Source organism: Onychostruthus taczanowskii, unplaced genomic scaffold (assembly GCF_017590055.1).
Source record: "Onychostruthus taczanowskii isolate IOZ18803 unplaced genomic scaffold, ASM1759005v1 scaffold74, whole genome shotgun sequence".
Taxonomy (NCBI): domain Eukaryota; kingdom Metazoa; phylum Chordata; class Aves; order Passeriformes; family Passeridae; genus Onychostruthus; species Onychostruthus taczanowskii.
Genome location: NW_024505229.1, coordinates 1,050,451 through 1,068,720, shown reverse-complemented (window position 1 = coordinate 1,068,720; position 18,270 = coordinate 1,050,451). Strand labels below are relative to the sequence as shown.

General features: G+C 48.6%; 2 protein-coding genes across 5 annotated transcripts in view; one reads left to right on the top strand and one right to left on the bottom strand.

The window, feature by feature from the left end:
- The window catches only part of SRGAP2 (SLIT-ROBO Rho GTPase activating protein 2), a 99,771-nt gene extending 90,351 nt beyond the window's left edge, over positions 1-9,420 (bottom strand). For all 4 annotated transcript variants that reach the window (XM_041422596.1, XM_041422597.1, XM_041422598.1 and 1 more), the window contains exons 1-2: positions 9,340-9,420; positions 7,457-8,029 (exon numbers count right to left, since the gene is read on the bottom strand). In XM_041422596.1, the coding sequence (XP_041278530.1) occupies positions 7,457-7,523 (67 nt within the window). In that variant the 5' untranslated portion in view covers positions 7,524-8,029; positions 9,340-9,420. The remainder of the gene's footprint in view (positions 1-7,456; positions 8,030-9,339) is intronic.
- A 410-nt stretch (positions 9,421-9,830) lies between these two features.
- FAM72A (family with sequence similarity 72 member A) lies at positions 9,831-14,389 on the top strand. The gene is made up of 4 exons (XM_041422707.1): positions 9,831-10,038; positions 10,823-10,900; positions 12,310-12,434; positions 14,104-14,389. Exons 1-4 carry the CDS (start codon positions 9,887-9,889, stop codon positions 14,196-14,198), a joined length of 450 nt encoding a protein of 149 aa, XP_041278641.1. The 5' UTR covers positions 9,831-9,886; the 3' UTR covers positions 14,199-14,389.
- The last annotated feature ends 3,881 nt before the right edge of the window (positions 14,390-18,270 follow it).

Below are 18,270 nucleotides of genomic sequence, written 5' to 3'. Positions count from 1 at the left end.
CTCCAGCCAGGAAAGCAGCCCTGCCAGAGAGAAGGGATGTCAGCATCTTGGCACATCCAAACAATTCCCTGATTCTGCTTTACAGGCACTTGATCCTGCTCTGGCTTCCCAGGAAGGTGGGAGAGCATCAGCTTTGCAGCAAGCTTCATTTCCACTCAGGGATGGATATTCACAGTGCCACCATGGCCTGGGGAGGAGCTCACTCCTCACAGCTGTCATTTCCCAGGAAAACACTTGAGACAGCCTCCTGCAGCCCTTCCCAGAGGAACTGGGGTGGAAGAAGGAGAATTGTCACACCCCAGCAGCCACCAGCTGGCCGTGGTGGCCACAGCCCTGCCCACACTGAGGAATTACACCTGGTGGATGAGTGCAAGTTTCTTGGATTCATAATCCTATCCCAAAATATTCCCCATATTTTACCACAAACAGTGCTAATGAAATACGTGAATATCCCCTATTTTTATTTTTTCCTAGAAGCAGCAGAATCACATAAAATGTGTTTTAGAACCACACATTCGGAGCTGTAGGACAGCAAGAGCCCTGCTCCAGTGTGAACCTGCATGAAGAAAAGGATGCCGTGGAATTTCCCCATTTTCCCACCTAAATTCACAAACTTTGAGCATGCCCTGCAGTGGGACTGGACTGCTGGCCCAAGACACACTCAGGGACTTTTTCCCAGGCAACAACTGTCGTTATTTTAAGTAGATTCAATTTGCAAGCACTCCCCATCTATAAATTGCATCGTTCCATGGTTTCCTCCCTGCAGGAAAACCATCATCCAATGACAGCGGTACAAAAACAAACCAAAAATCCTTCCCTACTTGCAAGAAGCCAAGAAGCTCTTCCTGGAAAGTCCTATGATTTAAGAAAAAAATAAAAATAAAAACAACAAAGCCAACATCAGATGTGGCAGGACCAACTAACTCGCCCTGCTGCAGCAGTTGAGGGCTGGAGATTGAAATCCACTCTGGGTTTGGATTAATCTGGTTATTTGGCTCCTTCTCAAGAGTCAAAAAGGAGGAGCTGCTCATGTGGCACAGGGTAAGGCAGCTCCCCTGGCCTAATTCAGCTCATTTCACACAAATCAATGTGAAGCATTGCTGGAAACCCTTGAAGACCTAAGAATTTCTGCAGCACATTTAGCAACACCTTCAGAGAAGCTGTGATTAACTCTAAACTCAAAGCAAAACAACTGGGTCAGAAGATTTCCAGTTTAACAACAGCAAATAGTTACTTTGATGGCAAAAAATTACAACGTTTTAAATGGTTCCAATCCATTTACAGCATCTTCTTGGAAAAACAGCAGTTGAGCTTCCTCACATTACATCCATATGGTTTCTGACTTCAAACACACCAAGAGTTTCAATGACCACTGCCCAGGGATTTCACAGAAAGAAGGCCCTGTTTTGTCTACTAGAGCGCTGCAATTTGGGAAGAAAAGGGGAGAGAGAAAGTAAAAATGGAGACTGGTCTCTACTGATGGAATTACTGCAAGGTCAAGACCCTTTCTCCCATTTTCTTCCACACTTTTATCCCACAATAAATCCCATAATTGCATTTGCCTCCCTCGCCTACAAAGCACTGACAGCATTCCAAGAGCAGGACACCCGTGATGTTGCAGGAATTCTCAGAGAGAAACCATGAAATCTGTGAAAGTCATACCAAAAAATGAACTAAATAAAGTTGTGAGTAATGAATATCAACTGTGCATGGCGCAGCGAAAGCCATTCAAGGGAACATGTGTTTGAACATACTTTCCATCTCAACAAAGGTTCAGATTTTTCACTCTTCATAGCGACAGCTGAAAAAAAAGTTGACCAGGCAAAGAGATTCTTCCAAGTAAATCCCCAAAATGGCCAAAAAAAAATTAGTAAGGATTTAAAAAAAGAATAAAAGAGGAGTCGAGCCTTTTAACTGACAGGAAAAGGGAAAGATACTAATTTGTAACTTTACCACGAAAGGAAATCATTTAGAGCTGAGGAAAAACGTCCTGTCCCTTAGCTGGGAGTCAGGGAAAACTGGCTATTACCAGTAAACTTTTTATAGAATCCTACTGGAGTTACACTGGCAATTCCCTCTGCTTTTGGAGGGAACTGCAGCACTTAAGAGGATGGAGTGGTTTGGTCAGCTTTGCTCTCCAGCCTTCCAACACCTGATGAAACTGAAAAAAATAAAAAAGTATTTTGGAGCTGGAGAGGAAAGAAGACAGACTCTGCATTCCTTCACCTCTTTCCATCCTCATTAATAATCCATTAGCAGGAGTTGGACACAAAAACACAAACTATTGCTGGAAGATCAAGGCAGTCTCCCAACGCCCCCTTCCCCCTTTTCTGGCACCAAGGCTGCTTGGCTGGCCCAATCCAGCTCCAAAACTCAAGGGATTATTAGCACTATCAGGAACTGCAGAAAACCAGATGATTCCACAGCAATTCCAGAGTTTGGAGCAAGTCATTGTTGCAAACAAATGGAATCACTTACAGGCACAGAGCCCTGATTAACTGCAAAAACCCCTTAAAAGGTAGTTTTACATTTTAAATGGGAACGTTAATCCAACGCATGCAGAGTTAAAATATCAGAATTCAGGATTGTTGCACTCAACCACGCCGGGGTGAGTGGTTGAAAAGTCTCTTTATAGGGTGTATTAAAAACTCTGGGAATCCCACCCAAGGATCAGTCACAGTGGGCAGTGACCAACCTGGTGACCTGAACAGGTGGTGAACACAAAAGAGAAATCAACATTTATGTGCAACATCAACACCACTGAAAAATCCCAAAGTGCACGGGTTCAGCAGTAAAATAAATGACAGTGAGCTCAGCTCATTGATCTAAAAATCTGAAGGCTATTCTGTAAAAAAACCCTGCAACCGTTGAGAGAAATGCCAATTTTTGCTTCAATTCATCACCAAAAGCATCACACTTCCCTTCCAGCCCCCACATTAGAGCTGCTGGCCCCATCACAGCTACTTTTGCCATCTTTCACACCCAGAAGGGCTGGACCAGTTGGGAGAGCTCACCGGGATTAAAAACCGCCGAGCATCCCTCAGGAAGATGGACCATACAAATGAGATTTCCACACAGCATTTAAGGCAAAAAATCACAATCAGGTCAGACACACTCTCAGATGTTCAACACAGAGAAGGAAAAGGGACTTATCCAAAATTTATCAGCCATTTTGGGGAGGTTTAAGGGAAAGTTTGAGATATTTCAGTAGCCTGAGTGTGATGGCAGCTGGGAGGTTGCCTGAACCTTATTTTCTTATTTCTTATCAGGATTTCTTATCAGGAATCTTCCCTTAGCAAAGACAAACTCAGCTCAGCAACCACACAGCCACCTCTGGGCTCTGCTTGCTTCTGCTGTAAATTACCTCATCCATTTGTCATATTTTTAGCACTTTTTGGGCTGGGCTGCAAGATCTGCAAGAGATGCATTTTAACCTTTGCTAGCAACCACTCAAGGACAGAAGTGGTTTATGAGGCCTCGCTGTGTAAAAAAATGTCAGTATTAAATTTCTGCAGCTCAAACCATGGAGCTATTTACTGAAGCTTTATACAAACTAATTAAATATAAGGCTCTCGTGGGACATGAGGAGAAAGAAAAGGAGAATTAAGAGATAAATCACTGGCTTTTCTTTCCTCAGCAAGTGTACACTCCAATTTAATATATTAAACCAAAAAACACCCTGACAGTGCTCGCTCGGGCACACAGAGGCAGCATCCCAACCTCACATGGAACACACTGCACAGCATAAATTAATTATCTCTGCCTCACCACAACTTGCACAAAGGAATTGGGAGAGACAATCCAGACAAGGGGATGAGCTTGAGATATCAAAGGCTCCATATGGAGTGAGGGAATCTCACTCTGCAGCTTCACAGGGCTCCCAGGCTTTGTGAGCACATGGCACGGGGAGGTATCAAAGCAGCTCTTCCCTCCCCTGCCGGCCCTGGGTCATCCTGGCAGGAGAATTCTGACTGCTTGACATGGATTCCTGTTGGAATTTCCTCAGAAAAGGCACTCCAAGGAGTCCCTGTCCAAGAGCAGGGAGGACAAACCATGGAACCAACGGAGGAAGGCTGGAGGTCAGGGCAGGTGTTGGGGAAAATCAGCGTGTCTGGGCACCTCTGTGGGTTAATTCTCCTCTGCAGAGTGGGTTTGGAGCTGAACCTCCAGATGTTGGAGACCATGGGGTCACTGGGCAATCCAGCACATCCTCTGGTGGTCAGTCAGAGGGTCAGACCAAGAACTCAAGGCTGTGTCCAGCCTGGTTCCAGCCACCTCCACAGATGTACAAGCAGAGTGCACAGGTCACCAGGAAGGAGCTCCTCGTTCCCTCCACGCCCCCTGATCGCTGCACGGTAACTTTGGTTAAAAAAATCTTCAGTTCAGAAATTGCTTTCATTCAAATGTTTATCTCACCACACGCACAAACCACAGGAAGAGCCAGCTCCAACCCAAAAGAGGCACAGAAATGGCTGTGGGGAGACAACAAATACCTACAGCTCGTGGTTACAGGAGAACAGAGTGTCACCCATCCACACCCCATCCCTGGACGTGCCCAAGGCCAGGCTGGACACTTGGAGCAGCCTGGGATGGTGGAAGGTGTCCCTGCCCGTGAGATGAGCTTTAAGATCCTTCCCATCCCAAACCATTCCATATCCTTTGCCCTGCTGCCACTTTTTCAATAAAAACCACCGAGCTCATTCAGCAACAGAAAATCAAAAATTTTGCCTCCTGATGATCTATTAATCAAGCCATTCTTTAAATGGTTTCTGATTAACCACTTAAGGCTATTAAATTTTTAAACAAAGCTCCATCATTCCATTAGCAATCATTTAAAGTGCTTAAGGAGGTGTTTGTGGATTAAGGGTTTTAAAGGAAGCCTCTAAACACGGCTCCCAGCGCAGAGCAAAGCACAAAAAACACCGCAAGTTTCTAAATGCCAGCAAAAAATATCCGAGTTTTCTCATCAGAGGAGCAGATGCCACCTCACAATTCGTGTAGCACGCCAACACGTGATTCATCTCACCCCCACAGCCCCTGCTCCCCTTCCCAGCTCAGGGAAAGCATTTCAGAGTTAACATTTCCATGCTGTTCCCACAACTGAGGGAGCAGGACACCAAAATCACTCTGTAAGAACCTTGGTGCGCTTGGTGAGGAGGCAGCACCACCACACTTGTGGGTTTCAATGGATTCAGCACCATCCCATCCTGCCACTGGGATGGAGAGAGCTGCACGTGCCTGGAATTGGAGCTGAGAGATTCCCTAAGGAACCACAGCAGTGCCCAGCTCAGCACTCAGCTACCTGTGGGACTGTCATGAGAGAAATTTTGGGGAGTGATGTAAAGCACAAAACAAGCAAAGGTTTGTGGTGTTTTCAAAGGAGCAAAGTCTCCCTCCAAAGCTGGTACCTAAAGGCAGGGAGACAAGGATCCCCATTGTCAAAGCTGCTCCTGAAATCAGTGCTGGGCGGAAAAGGGAAAGGAAAAGCTCTAAAATAAACCAGGGGATGTAGGACAGGGTTGCTGCAGGACTGTCCTGTGCATTTCTGAGCTGTCTGGTCCCTCTACACCTCCCTCCAAGGAGGGGCAGGAGATGGATCAGCACCTCCTTCCCCAGAGCCAAGCTGGGAGAGGAGACAAACATGCCGAGGTGAAGGCATCCCTGCCCTCACCCCAATTCAGGAAGGAAACCCCCTTCTCCCAGCTCCTCCTGACCCCTTCACACGCTTCCGGCCTCCTTAACCTCCTGCATCGCAGACAGCAATGCTTTATGAGGCCAAAAAGCAAAAAAACAAATAAAAATCCATGTGCCATTACTGCAATCCACTTTTGGGAGGACATTTCCAGGTCAATCGACAGCCCCAGAGATGAGCTGAGCTCTGGCAGCAGCAAGGAAGGCTCCTTCCCATTTTCCTGGTCTCTTGTCTGAAAAGGAAGGGAAGGATTTCTAATTCATGCAAGAGCTGAGAGGTGAGAGGATGTGCTTTGCTAATTCTAAAGCCTCCTTTCCGTGTTATTCCCAAATATTGTGACTGTGAGCTCGCATCCATCACGCACATTTTGATGGGGTAAATAATGAAAGAGCCTCCAAGCCTCTAATTTGATGCTGACTGCAATTCCCAGTTCCAAAGACAGCAAGAAAACAGGAATAGAAACTAAACCAGTAAAAGAGAAACACGCCCTTCTCCATTTCTAACTTTAAGAACCTCAATATTAAAGGGAAAAAAATCAAAATAAACTCTCAACACAGCTTCATATTTGCTCAAATAAGCATTTTTCAACATAAGTACCCAAACTGCTTTTAGGTGCAGGGCACTGGGGTCAGGGTAGGACACGTCTTGTAGGACAAAATGTTGTAATGATTTGCAACCAACAAGCAGACCCTCCTCCCCAGCAGGAAAAATAACTGAGCACCTAATTGCAAAACAATATCTTAATTGTCAATTTGAATCTAGGTTTCCTACTCAGATTTAAATCTGGCTTTTTTTTTTTTTTCAAATTGCATTGATTTAACTCAATCAGCCCTGCCCGAAGGCCATCTTTCCTGCATGCTCTGAGCATACCAAGCAAGTTTCAACCAATTAGATAAATCACTGAATCTCAGAACTTCCTAGCAGCGACGTATCAAGCCATGCACAAGCCCTAATTATCCTTTTAAATACGTCTTATCCCGAAAACTTCACAAAAATAAGCAGCTCAGGGGGTAATTCCACCTTTTTTTTTTTTTTTTAACCTAGGGCACATGATGGCCAGCTGAATTCTGCAGGAGACCTTCATGGTCATTGCAAAGCCCACTGTTTAAATCTGTATATTATTCCCTGTGCTGATGGGAATAACGCTGCTGCACGAGTTTTATTCATTTATTCATTTTTCACTCTGTGTGTGTGTGTGTACACCCACACCCACACTGCAGCCTCGAGGTGTTACACTCCAGCACGGCAAGGAAAAGCAGGGAATTATGATGGACTCACCCCGAGGAAAATCCTGAATAATGGAAGTTTCTAGCACAAACAGCTTCCCAGGGACCCTGGAGCACAGTCCCCCATCAGCAGCAGTGGAAATATGCTCCTGTGACACTGCACAGATTGTTCAAAGATTCCCATGACAGGCAGAGGATTAAAAAGCAATTCCCTGCCTCTCATATTTCACATGCAAAGCCGTCTCTGGGAACGGCAGGCAGGAAAAGATGGATCGCCCCGAACTCAAAAATGTGGGTATTCCATAAAAAACCCCTCGCTGTGGTACCCTAAAAACAGCAGCACCAAAGCACGAACTGCCCCATGGGGACGGACACAGCACTGCAAACCCGACCCAGCTTTGTATTCCCAAAAAAAACCCTGCAAATTCCAGGCAATCTGCAAATGATTTCCCTCTTCCCCACCCAAACATCCACTGTAAACTCCTACAATCGCCAGGCAGGCTTGCAGTGAAGGGATGGAAATAAAACCGTTCCTTACCTTTCACTTGAGTGTCATATTCAGCTATGATCTCCTTATCCTTTTTGAATTTTGCTGGCGACGTCATGTTTTCTTTTCCAAAAAGCTGAATAACCTCGAAAGAGATCCACCAGAACACGAGACAGAAAGGGAATTTTCGCTCCTCTCAGCACGATGCCTTGGCTTTCTGCTCGTCCTTCCCTCCCCCCCCCGCAAAAAGGGAAAAAAATCAAAAAATCAGTCCATGGAGAGAGGGTGTGAGAGGGAGCACAGCAGCAGGAAAATGCAGATGTTGAGATCAGCGGATGGAAGAGGCAGCAGTTTTGTCTCCCTGCACCAAATCCTTGAGCAGCAGCATCAGCCTGGCGAGATCCTGCAGCCCCAAAGGCTCTTCCTGATCCTCAATAGCACAGCCAGGGAGTGGAAGTCCTTCCGCACATGTTTTGTGTGGGTTTGGTTTGCCCTTTTTTATTTTTTTTTCCTCTCTTCTCCTCTTTTTTTTTTTATTTATTTATTTTAATGGGCTCAGAGATGATGCAAATCAAATCCCAAACGAGAGCAGCAGCAGAGGAGAAGCAGCTTTGGTTTGCTTGCCTGCAAATACAAAAAAAAAATAACAATAATATATATATATTTAGAAAATTACTCCTCGCAGCCCAAATTTGTGACGGGAAGCAAAGCTGCCCTGACACCCTGACATTGCAAATCGTCCTTTGAGCAGAGCAGTGTGAGGCTGAAACTGCAGCCCGGCCAGGTGACCAGGGAACACGCCTACACCGGGGACCGGCGGTGGCTGGGGCACAGCGGCTCCCTGGGGACATCCCGGGGACATTTGGGGTGCAGCTCCCAGGGAACCGGGGGGGAATTGGGGAGCGACTCCCGGGGGGGGATTTGGGGTGCGGCTCCCGGTGGAAGAGGGGATGGTTTGGGGAGCAGGGATCCTTTGGGATGCGGCTCCGGTGGGAGCTGGGGTTGATGTGGGGTGCAGGGCCCGGGGGAGAATTTGGGGCTCATTTGGGGTGCAGGTCCCGGGGCAAAATTTGGGATTCAGGTCCTGGGGGAGAATTTGGGGTTGATTTAGGATGCAGATCCCAGGAGAGAATTTGGGGCTCAGGTCCCGGGGGAGAAGCTGGGGTTGATGTGGGGTTCAGATCCCGGGAGAGAATTTGGGGTTCATTTGCGGTGCATGTCCCAGAAGAGAATTTGGGGAGCGGCTCCCGGTGGAATGGGGCTCCTTTGGGATGCGGCTCTGGTGGGAGCTAGGGTTGATTTGGGGTGCAGGTCCTGGGGGGAAATTTGAGGTTGATTTGGGGTGCAGGTCCCGGGAGGGAATTTGGGGTTGAATTGGGGCGCAGATCCTGGGAGAGAATTTGGGGTTCAGGTCCCGGGGGAGAATTTGGGGAGCGGCTTTTGGGGCGCAGATCCCGGGAATTTGGGGTTCAGGTCCCGGGGGAGAATTTGGGGAGCGGCTGCCGGGGGTCCCGGGGCCGTGGGGGCTCGCCGGGCCCCGCAGCATCCCCGCCGAGCGCGGGCTCGGCCCCGCCGGCAGCCCCGGGCACACCGGGCGCGCCCCCGCCGGGCGGCTCCGCCCGCAGCTTCTCCCTTTTCGGCTTTTTTTCTGGGGGGTGATTTAGGGTTTCTTCCAGCGCCCGCTGCGCTGGGCAGGGCGGGACACAACTTTTCCCCCGGCTTTTCTTTTCCATTTGGATTCCTTCCCTCTTTTTTTGGGAGGGGGGAGGAGGGAGGGCGCGCTGCCGCAGCCCCCGCGGGAGATGCGCGTACGGGAGGAAGAAATAAATAAACACGGCACCCGCCGGATCCGCATCCCGCCCGGGAAGAACAATGCGGGCGGCGGGGAGAGGAAGCGTGGGGGGGTCCCGCGGGCGGCCGGGCGGGGCCATTACCTGGGCGCTGCGGAGCCGCCTCCCGCAGCCGGGCGTCCTCCGGCCGCTGGCACCCGCCGCCCGGTCCCCCGAACCGGCCCGCCACCGCCCCGCCCCGCCCAGCGCCTCGGCCAATGGGCGCGGAGCGCTGGGTATGAGCGACGGGTGTTCCAACCAATCAGACATGGCCGTCCCCAAGATGAGCCCGCCCCCTCTTCCCGCCGCTTGGCGCCCGTGGCACCGCCCCGTCGGCGGAGCGTGGCGCAGGGGCGGGACGAGAATGTGAGTGACAACAGATATGGCCAATAGAATGGAGGCACGGCGCGCCTTTCCACCAATAGCCAGGCGGGAGGGGTGGTGCCACCGGATTTTTCAATGAGGGTGGGCGTGGCCTGCGGCACCCAATGGGAGGGCGCGGTCGGGAATTCAAACTGACAGGTGGGAGCGTGGCTGTTGGCGCCGGAGCGGGACCGGGACCGGGACCGGACAGGACAGGACAGGACAGGGACAGGACCGGGACAAGGACAAGGACAGGGACAGGCACCGGGACCGGAGCGGGCTCGCAGCCATGTCGTCCAGCGGCGGCCCGTTCGAGGAGCGCTCCGTGAGCGTGCTGTGCTGCCGGTTCTGCCGGCAGGTGCTGAGCTGGCGGGGCATGCGGGCGGTGCTGCTGGCCGACACCGACACCGACCTCTACTCCACCGACATCCCGCCCTCGGGGTAAGCGCCGGGAGCGGGGAAGGGCGGGTCCCACCGGGGCACGGGGACACGGATCCCGCTGAGCCCTGCAGACCCGGGTCACCCCATCCCTGCATCCCCAGCCCCGCGAATCCACGGCAGGGCACAAAAAACGAGGATGTGCAGGGCAAACCCACACTCCAATTTTTTTTTTTTAGGGGTGACACGGGCTCAGCAGGCACGGGAAGCTCCTCCCGCTCGTTCCCGGAGCGAGGATTAGAATTTGAAATAAAGGCCCGCAAACAGAACAAACCTGATCTGTCGCTGCTGCCAGCACTCTCCCCCGGTTCGGCTCTGTGCTGCTTTCCCATAGCCAGATTTGAATAGTAAGGAAATCAGGTTGTGAAATGACATGGTAATCAGAAAGTATGGGTTGGAGAGGAGATAAGGAATCACAGGTTTGGGTTTAAACATCCCGGAGATTCGAATTGTTCTGTTTCTGAGCTGGGATTTGGCAGCAATGTCCCAAATCAGGGCTTTCAGTGACAGTGCCACACTGAGCCCGAGAGCCCCTGAGCACAGAGCAAACTCTGCTTTTCTGGGCTATTTTAAGAGGATTTTTGATACTCATGCAATGTCACATGGGTCTCTTATTAAAGTTTCCATATGAGTGGGGCTGAGAGTCAAAAGGAAAGTAGAACCTTGTGGTTTAAACCACCCAGGGCCAATGGCAGCATCATTTTGTGGTGACTTCAGCCCGGTGTTATTGTGACCCTGAGGTTGTGATCACCACAGCTCCACACCTGTGTTCATTTCCTTCCTGCAGAACCGTGGATTTCATCGGGAGCTGCTACTTCACTGAGATCTGCAAGTGCAAACTGAAGAACATCGCCTGCTTGAAGTGGTGAGCTCACAGCTGGTGTCCCTGCCGTGTCCCAGCCCCGTGTCCCCTCCTCGCTGTCACCTCCTGCAGCACAGGAGCTGTGCCTGGAGGAACAGCTTGCCTTCCCTGCAGCAAATTTAATGCTGCTGGGGAGAAACTCGGCCTGAGCAAGGGTGTTTCTGTGAGTCCCCAGTGGAAATGTGACAGTATTTTCAGGAGGCTGAGTCTCCTGAAAGCTTGTGTGCCACCTGCCCGATGAAATGTGTGCCTCAACAGTGAGATTTCTCTGTGAATAAGGCCCCAGCAAGAAGCAGTTACTCATACTCTAATTAATAGAACATCCTCTTGGCAGATTGGGTTGTTGGGAGCAGATGGAACATGCTGTCGCTAAAGTTCTTGGAGTTCTTTTATCCTCCTTATTAATGCCTGATATTTAAGGGTGAAAACAACAACTCTCAAATAGCTCACAGTTATCTGAGAGAATTCTTTCAGCTCCCTGATCAAGATTTTTACCTTTCTCAGACTTGAACAGGAGGGGCTTGTGATAGGGACACAATATTTTGGTTTATAGATAGAAATAGAGAAACAGAAATATCTCATTGGAGCACATAAAAATGGATAAATGGTTGTTATGGTTTCAGTCTAGGAGAGTTGATAAAGTCAATAATCTGGCCCAGAGAAGCTGTGGCTGCCCCATCCCCATCCTGAAGTGTCCAAGGCCAGGTTGGAGCACCCTGGGACAGTGGAAGATGTCCCTGCCCATGGCAGGGGTGGAACTCAATGAGATTTAAGGTCCTTTCCATCCCAAATCATTCCATAATTCTCAGTTGCATCATTCCTGCTGCTGGTAGCCTCCTGTGCAGGGTGCTTGTGTACAGGTGGGTTTTGGGTGTGAGGAACTTCTCTCCTGAAGTGTCCCAGGCCAGGTTGGAGCACCCTGGGACAGTGGAAGATGTCCCTGCCCATGGCAGGGGTGGAACTCAATGAGATTTAAGGTCCTTTCCATCCCAAATCATTCCATAATTCTCAGTTGCATCATTCCTGCTGCTGGTAGCCTCCTGTGCAGGGTGCTTGTGTACAGGTGAGTTTTGGGTGTGAGGAACTTCTCTGCTGGTTGGAATCACTGCCCTTCCTAAGGAAAACAAATAAAGAAATCCACCAGCATTTGTTGGTATGTAAACTAATCTGGGTTACACAATTTAGGTTACTAAACGCTTCTCTGTGTGCCAAAGATCTAAAACTCAGATATTCTGTAACTCCCAGCAGATGTTCCCTAAATATTTAAGATACTTGTTTCACCCCATTCCCTTAACTCTATCAAAACACCAGCATTACATAATGCTCTGCCACTGGGGCTCTTTAACTGGAGCTGCAAAAAGCCACCCAGATCCACCTTTTCCCCAGGCTCACTCTTTCCCTTGCCTTCCCAGTGGGAATGTCGTTGGCTACCACGTGACCTGTCCCTGCAAGCCCTGCCTGCTGTCCTGCAACAACGGCCACCTCTGGATGTTCCACAGCCAGGCAGTGTTTGGCATCAACAGGCTGGACCCTTCTGGTGAGGGACACCTTGGTTTCCTTCCCTTTCCCTAAAATCCTCATCCCATCACAGAATCACCAGGTTGGGAGAGACCTCAAAGATCACTGAGTCCAGCCCAGCCCCAACACCCCAACTGAACCCTGGCCCCCAGTGCCACATCCAGGCTTGGTTAAACACACCAGGGATGGTGACTGCACCACCTCCCCGGGCAGAACATTCCAGAACTTTATCACCTTTCTGTAAAACACTTTTTCCTAACATCCAGCCTGAATTTCTCTTGGCACAGCTGCAGGCTGTGTGCTCTGGCTCTGTCAGTTCCTGCAGAAAGAGCCCAGCCCAGCTGAGCACAGGCACCTTTCAGGAGCTGTGCAGGGTGAGGAGGGCACCCCTGAGTCTCCTTTTCTCCAGGTGAGCACCCCCAGCTCCCTCGGTGGTTCCTCACAGGGTTTGTGTTCCACACCCATCCCCAGCCTCGTTGCCTCCTCTGGATGAGGAGGAGGAGGATGATTTCCTTCCTCTCAAACCATGGAGGTGATGAACACACCTTCCCTTCCTCAAACCAGCGAGGTGATGAGGCCACCTTCCCTTCTCTTCCATCCAAACCAGGGAGGTGATGAACACCTCTTCCCTTCCTCTCAAACCAGGAGGGTGGTGAGCACACCTTCTCTTTCCCTTTCTCTGCAAGCCATGGAGGTGATGAGCACCCCTTCCCTTCCCTTCCCTTCCCTCCCCTCCCCTCCAGGGAGGTGATGAGCAGCCCTTCCTTACCCAAACCACCCCAGTTTAGCCCCAGCAGATGGAGCAGGCTGGCATGTGGAGGAAGTGTTGCTAATCTAGAAAAGCACTCTTTGGGGGGCAGGCAGCTGTGGATGGAAATTTCGGTGTAAATCTCTCTGCAGCTCCCCCTCTGCGGGCACCAGTCAGGGTTTTCTGCAGCAAGGCCACCACCAGGATAAAAGCAGGGGCATTTATAGTGGTGGGGATGGCTTTACTGGGGGATTTTTGGAGGAATTTTGAATGAGTTAGAGGTGGAACTTTTGAGTTTTTTAGATTATGAGATTTATTTTGCTTTTTTTTTTTTACATAGACAGGAAGGGTGAGTTTGGCTTCCATCTTTACTGCATGGTTCAGAAGGTTAAAAGATCCTTAATTACAAGGCTTTTTAAAGAGTGATTAACAAAACACTGCTAACAAAAATATTTATGTTTTTAACTTAATTTTTAAATATTTTGTCTTATAGACTTATGCTACAGTGTAAGTTTTCTTAGCTAGTCATGTTATAGCACACAAACTTACAGTTCTGCATTCTCAACTCCTTGTTTACCTTTGCAACCACTTTTATTTTTTTCTGTCTTAAATCTATTTTTTCTCTTGTATCTTAAAATCTAAGACTTTAAACTTTCTTTCTCTTAACATGTTAACATAAATAATATTTCTGTTATATTATATTTATATAATTGGTTGTATAAATATTTATCCTCTGAATTGGGCTGAAAAAAAAATAAACAGTAACACTCCCAAGATCACTTTGAAGGAAGATAGAAAATAGATTTATTCACCCTGAACGTGACTTCCTGGGCTTTGCAGGGATTATTTTCTCTCAAAATAGACAGTTGTGCAACTTCAAAATAAAGTCACGATCCAAAAATATCTTTTTCCATCCCCCCCTTTGTCTTCTTCCCACCAGGTGTGAATGTGTTGCAGTGGGGCAACCTGCCAGCTCTGGAGGAAAGCACAGAAGAAGACACGTCCTGCACCTCTGAGGAGGAGTTCATCAGATAAATGTCACCTGCAGGATCTTCCCTCCACCTGGCTCTTTGCTTTGGATTTATTTAATTTCACCTGCTGGCCCATCAGAGCTTAAACAACAGAAAAAAAAACAGGAAATCTGGAGAAAAAAAATCCAAAGAAATGGAATTCTTCTTGTTCTTTCCCTGTAACCTTCCCTGAATCTGCCTGAGCAGATACACCTTGGAACTGCCAACACCAAGTGCATTTACTGAGCTCTATTTTGCTTTTTATTCTTAACCCTCTACAGCTGATAATCCTTCTTTTCTTCTTCCCTAAAGCACTTTTCACAGAGCAAAACCTCTCAGCTGCTCTCAGTTCAAAAGAATTTTCAGGAATAATCAGCCAGGTCTGGCAGAGCTCAGCTCTGTGCTCAAAACTCAAAGTTTTCTGCTCTGGCTCTGGGATCTCCTGCTCTTTGCAGCTTCTCTGCACCTGAAGATGCTCCTGAATATGCACTGGGAAGCCTCTTAGAGCCTTTCCATCTATATTTTTTAATACTTTCAGGGTTTTGTCTCTACAGAGATCAAGTTCATGTTTTTTCTCCTTGATAAAACCTAAATTCTTAGTAGAACTTCAAGGCTACACTGGAGTTTTTCTTCAGGGCAGTAATAAAACCCATCCACTTTCATATATATATATATATATATTTTCCCCATCTACAAAACAAAACAAAATGAAATATGGTCTTTTTAGAGAAACAAAGAAAAAAAAAAGTTAAATATTTGGTGTTCATGCCTAATTTTCCATCCTGAGATGCACAGACAATCTGGTTCCTGTAGGTAATGAATTCAAAGGTCATTTTCTGAGTTGTTAACAAACCATGATATTTAATTTCTGAACCAAATGCTGTCCCCTTCAGCTACTCACCTGAAGGCCACCAATAAAAAATTCCAGATAAAATCATGTCAGAGAACAGAGGACACTTTTAAATTTGGATTACTGCTGAATAAATCACTCTGTAGGCTCCTGTGATACTTGAAAGGGGTGCAATGAATTGTCTCAGTATTTTTACTGTTCATTATATATTTCTTAATTAATGGTACTACCTCTTCTGCACTGTTTAAGTGTATATTTTTATGTGTGTGTCTTGTTTTGAATTCCTGTGTTGTGTCTGCCCAGGAAATAAAAGCTTTGGACTCTGGAGTCTTCAGGGCTGTCATAAATATGGATGTGTAATGATATCAGATAATCAAAACAATGAAATAGCAGCTTGGATTAAAAGAGTAGAATAATTAGGGTTTTAGTGGTATGAATTTGTTTTAGACAACCCAAAAATAGAATCACTTTAGGCTGACAGACCTGACAGTTTCTCATTCTCAGTTAACCCTTTTGTAACTCAATATCCCAATTTCTGCCAGGTTTCTGTGATCACTGCAGCATCAAGCTGCCAGGGTGACACCTCAATTTTTTATTTTTTTTTCCAGCAGAATTCATGAGCTAAAGATAAATCAGATTGGTTTTGCATAAGCACCACAATAGTTCAAACCTAATTGTGCCTGTTGCTCCTCCAGCACTTGTCATTTTTAACCTTCACCATTCTGAGTCAGCAGCTCCTCTCCCACAGGGAAGCAGAGGGTGAATTCCTCCCCATCAAATCCATAATTCTGGGCTTTTTTGCTCCCCATCTGTACACACAGAACTGGAAGTTCTACCACGAACTCGCTCAAACAGGCCTGTGTAATTAAAGCAGCTCACCTCATCAGCTGGAAATTAAGAATGGGGCAGCTTTTGAAGGAGTTCAGTCCTTTCTTGTTGACAATAAAGAAGTTGTAGGTATTGTGTACAAAGTATGCAAACATCCCCTATTGCCCCAGCTGCCATGAATGTCACCAAGGTAATCAATCATGTCAGGGCTGCTCCTTCCTGTCTGAAATTAAGAAAAGAACTGACTGAGCAGTTTGTGTCAAAGCCACAGCAGCTCATTCACGGAGCCCCAGAGTTTGGGGTTCTTTCCAAGGATCACCACGGTTATGGACAGGTTTAACCCCAAACTGGCACAAAACCAGATCAGAAACGCTCCCAGGTCCTTCACCCCACCCAAAGCTGTGTTTGCAATAAACAGCTCGGCTCTCTGCTTTGTTTTCTCTCGGGTTTTTGGCACATCAAAGGTGTTGGTGCTGTGGCTCAGCCCTGCAGTCTGCCGTGGATGGCTTGGAGGGGTGGCAGTGTCCAAACCGTGGAGATACCCAGGACGGACACACCAGCAGGATTCAGTGGCAGATCTGTGACCCAGCAGGAGCTGGGCAGGTGCTGCTCCTTCTGCTGAGGATTCCCAGGGAAATGGGATCTGATCTTTGCTGTGCAGCCCCTGAATCACAAGGCTGAAAAACAAGAACTGCGTCCTAAGGCCTTTCCTGCTGCTCCGGGAGGCACCCAAGGCTCAGAGCAATTAAAGTGCCTCTAATCAGATGTGGGTTTGTTTAGGAGAGACTGAACACCAGGCAAAAGGTCCCAAATTTTAGAGTCCAAGTCAGGGTTTCTGCAAGGCTCTGGAGTCCTGGCAGCAGGAGCTCTGCTGGATCCCATCCCTGTGTGCCCACGGGCTGCAGCTCCTGGGTCACTCCTGGTCCCAAACCAGCAGCTTTGAACATCTTGTGCAACACAGACTTGTAGGCTCAGGGTCACAGACTTGTTTGGGTGGATGATTTGGAGCTGGGGTGCCAGAAGGCACTGATGATCACTAACTTCAGTTTGGTTTTTGAGTCGCGGGGAGCTGGGTGATCACTGGTGTTGATGGCCAAGCATTTTCTTCCCTGCAGTGCACAAAATCAGCTGGAGGAGCAAGGGAAACTCAGAGCAAGACAGTGAAAAAATGACCCCCCTCCATATTAAAGACTTACTGGGAGAAAAAGCCCATTTAAATCTTCTTCCTTATTCCAGCACAGCCTAAAGCCTCATCACAGCCTCACATTTATACCACATTTATTCATCCCAGAGTGCTTTACAATGACAAACAGCTAGGAATTCTCCTGCCACTGACCTGCAGCCAAGTGCAGGCTGCAGAGCAGCTGCCAGGCAGGCAGAGAGTGGCCAGGAGTGCTGAGGCATCACCCTGGGATGAAGTTCAGAGTGTGATCTCCACCAGCACAAACTGTTACAGGGATCACCCTGGGATGAAGCTCAGTGTGATCTCCACCAGCACAAACTGTTACAGGGATCACCCTGGGGTGAAGAAGCTCACAGTGGGATCTCCACCAGGACAAACTGATACAGGGATCACCCTGTGATCTCCATCACCACAAAGCCATCAGTGATCACCAGCCAGGCTCAGCTGGGGATTCACCCTCTTCTCCCACCGCCTGGGAAGCAGCTCAGCCCCTCCCAGCAGATGACAGCTGGGTCCCCACTCCTGGCACAGGACCTGCAGTCCCAGGCTTTGAATGTGAGACAGAGCCCTACCATGAGAGACAGAAACCACTGAGTTATCTTTTATTTGCTGCTGCCTCTCTGTGTGGAGAGAGAACTGAAATGGCATTTGCTCCCAAGCCCCGCTGAGTTTGCAGTGAGAGGAGGCTCTTGCACCTTTGCTCACGTCTGCAGTGTGTGTGGCTGCTGGAAGCAGAGCCCAGGAGCAGCCTGGCTGCTGAATAAACAACCTTTATGTGCTGTTCTTGGTTCAGGGAGGGTCCCCAGGCCAGCCCAGCACTGCCAAGCCGTGCTGTTGTGCAAGGAGCTGTGAGCATGGGGATTTGGGGCTTGGGGGAGCTGCTGTGGAAACAGGGCAGCCAAGGGGGGCAAGGAGAGGCACCAGGGACTGTCAGAGATCAGAGCTGAAGCCTCAAGGGGCGACTCCTGAGCTCCAACACCCCAAAGACAGCGGGGCTGTACCTGTTCCTGCTGCTGTGCATCCCTTCTCCCTGTTCCAGCAGGAATTTCTGAGCTAGGTCAGCTCTTCCAGCACACACCCTCAGCCACAGAATCACACCAAGGCTTGGAAGGCACCTTAAAGTTCATCTCAAACCCAAACCATCCATACCTAAATCAAGGATCCTTCCATCTGCCAGCACTTTTGGCTCTCCACTGCTTTATTAGCTCTTCCTCTTGCCGTGGCACACACAACGGA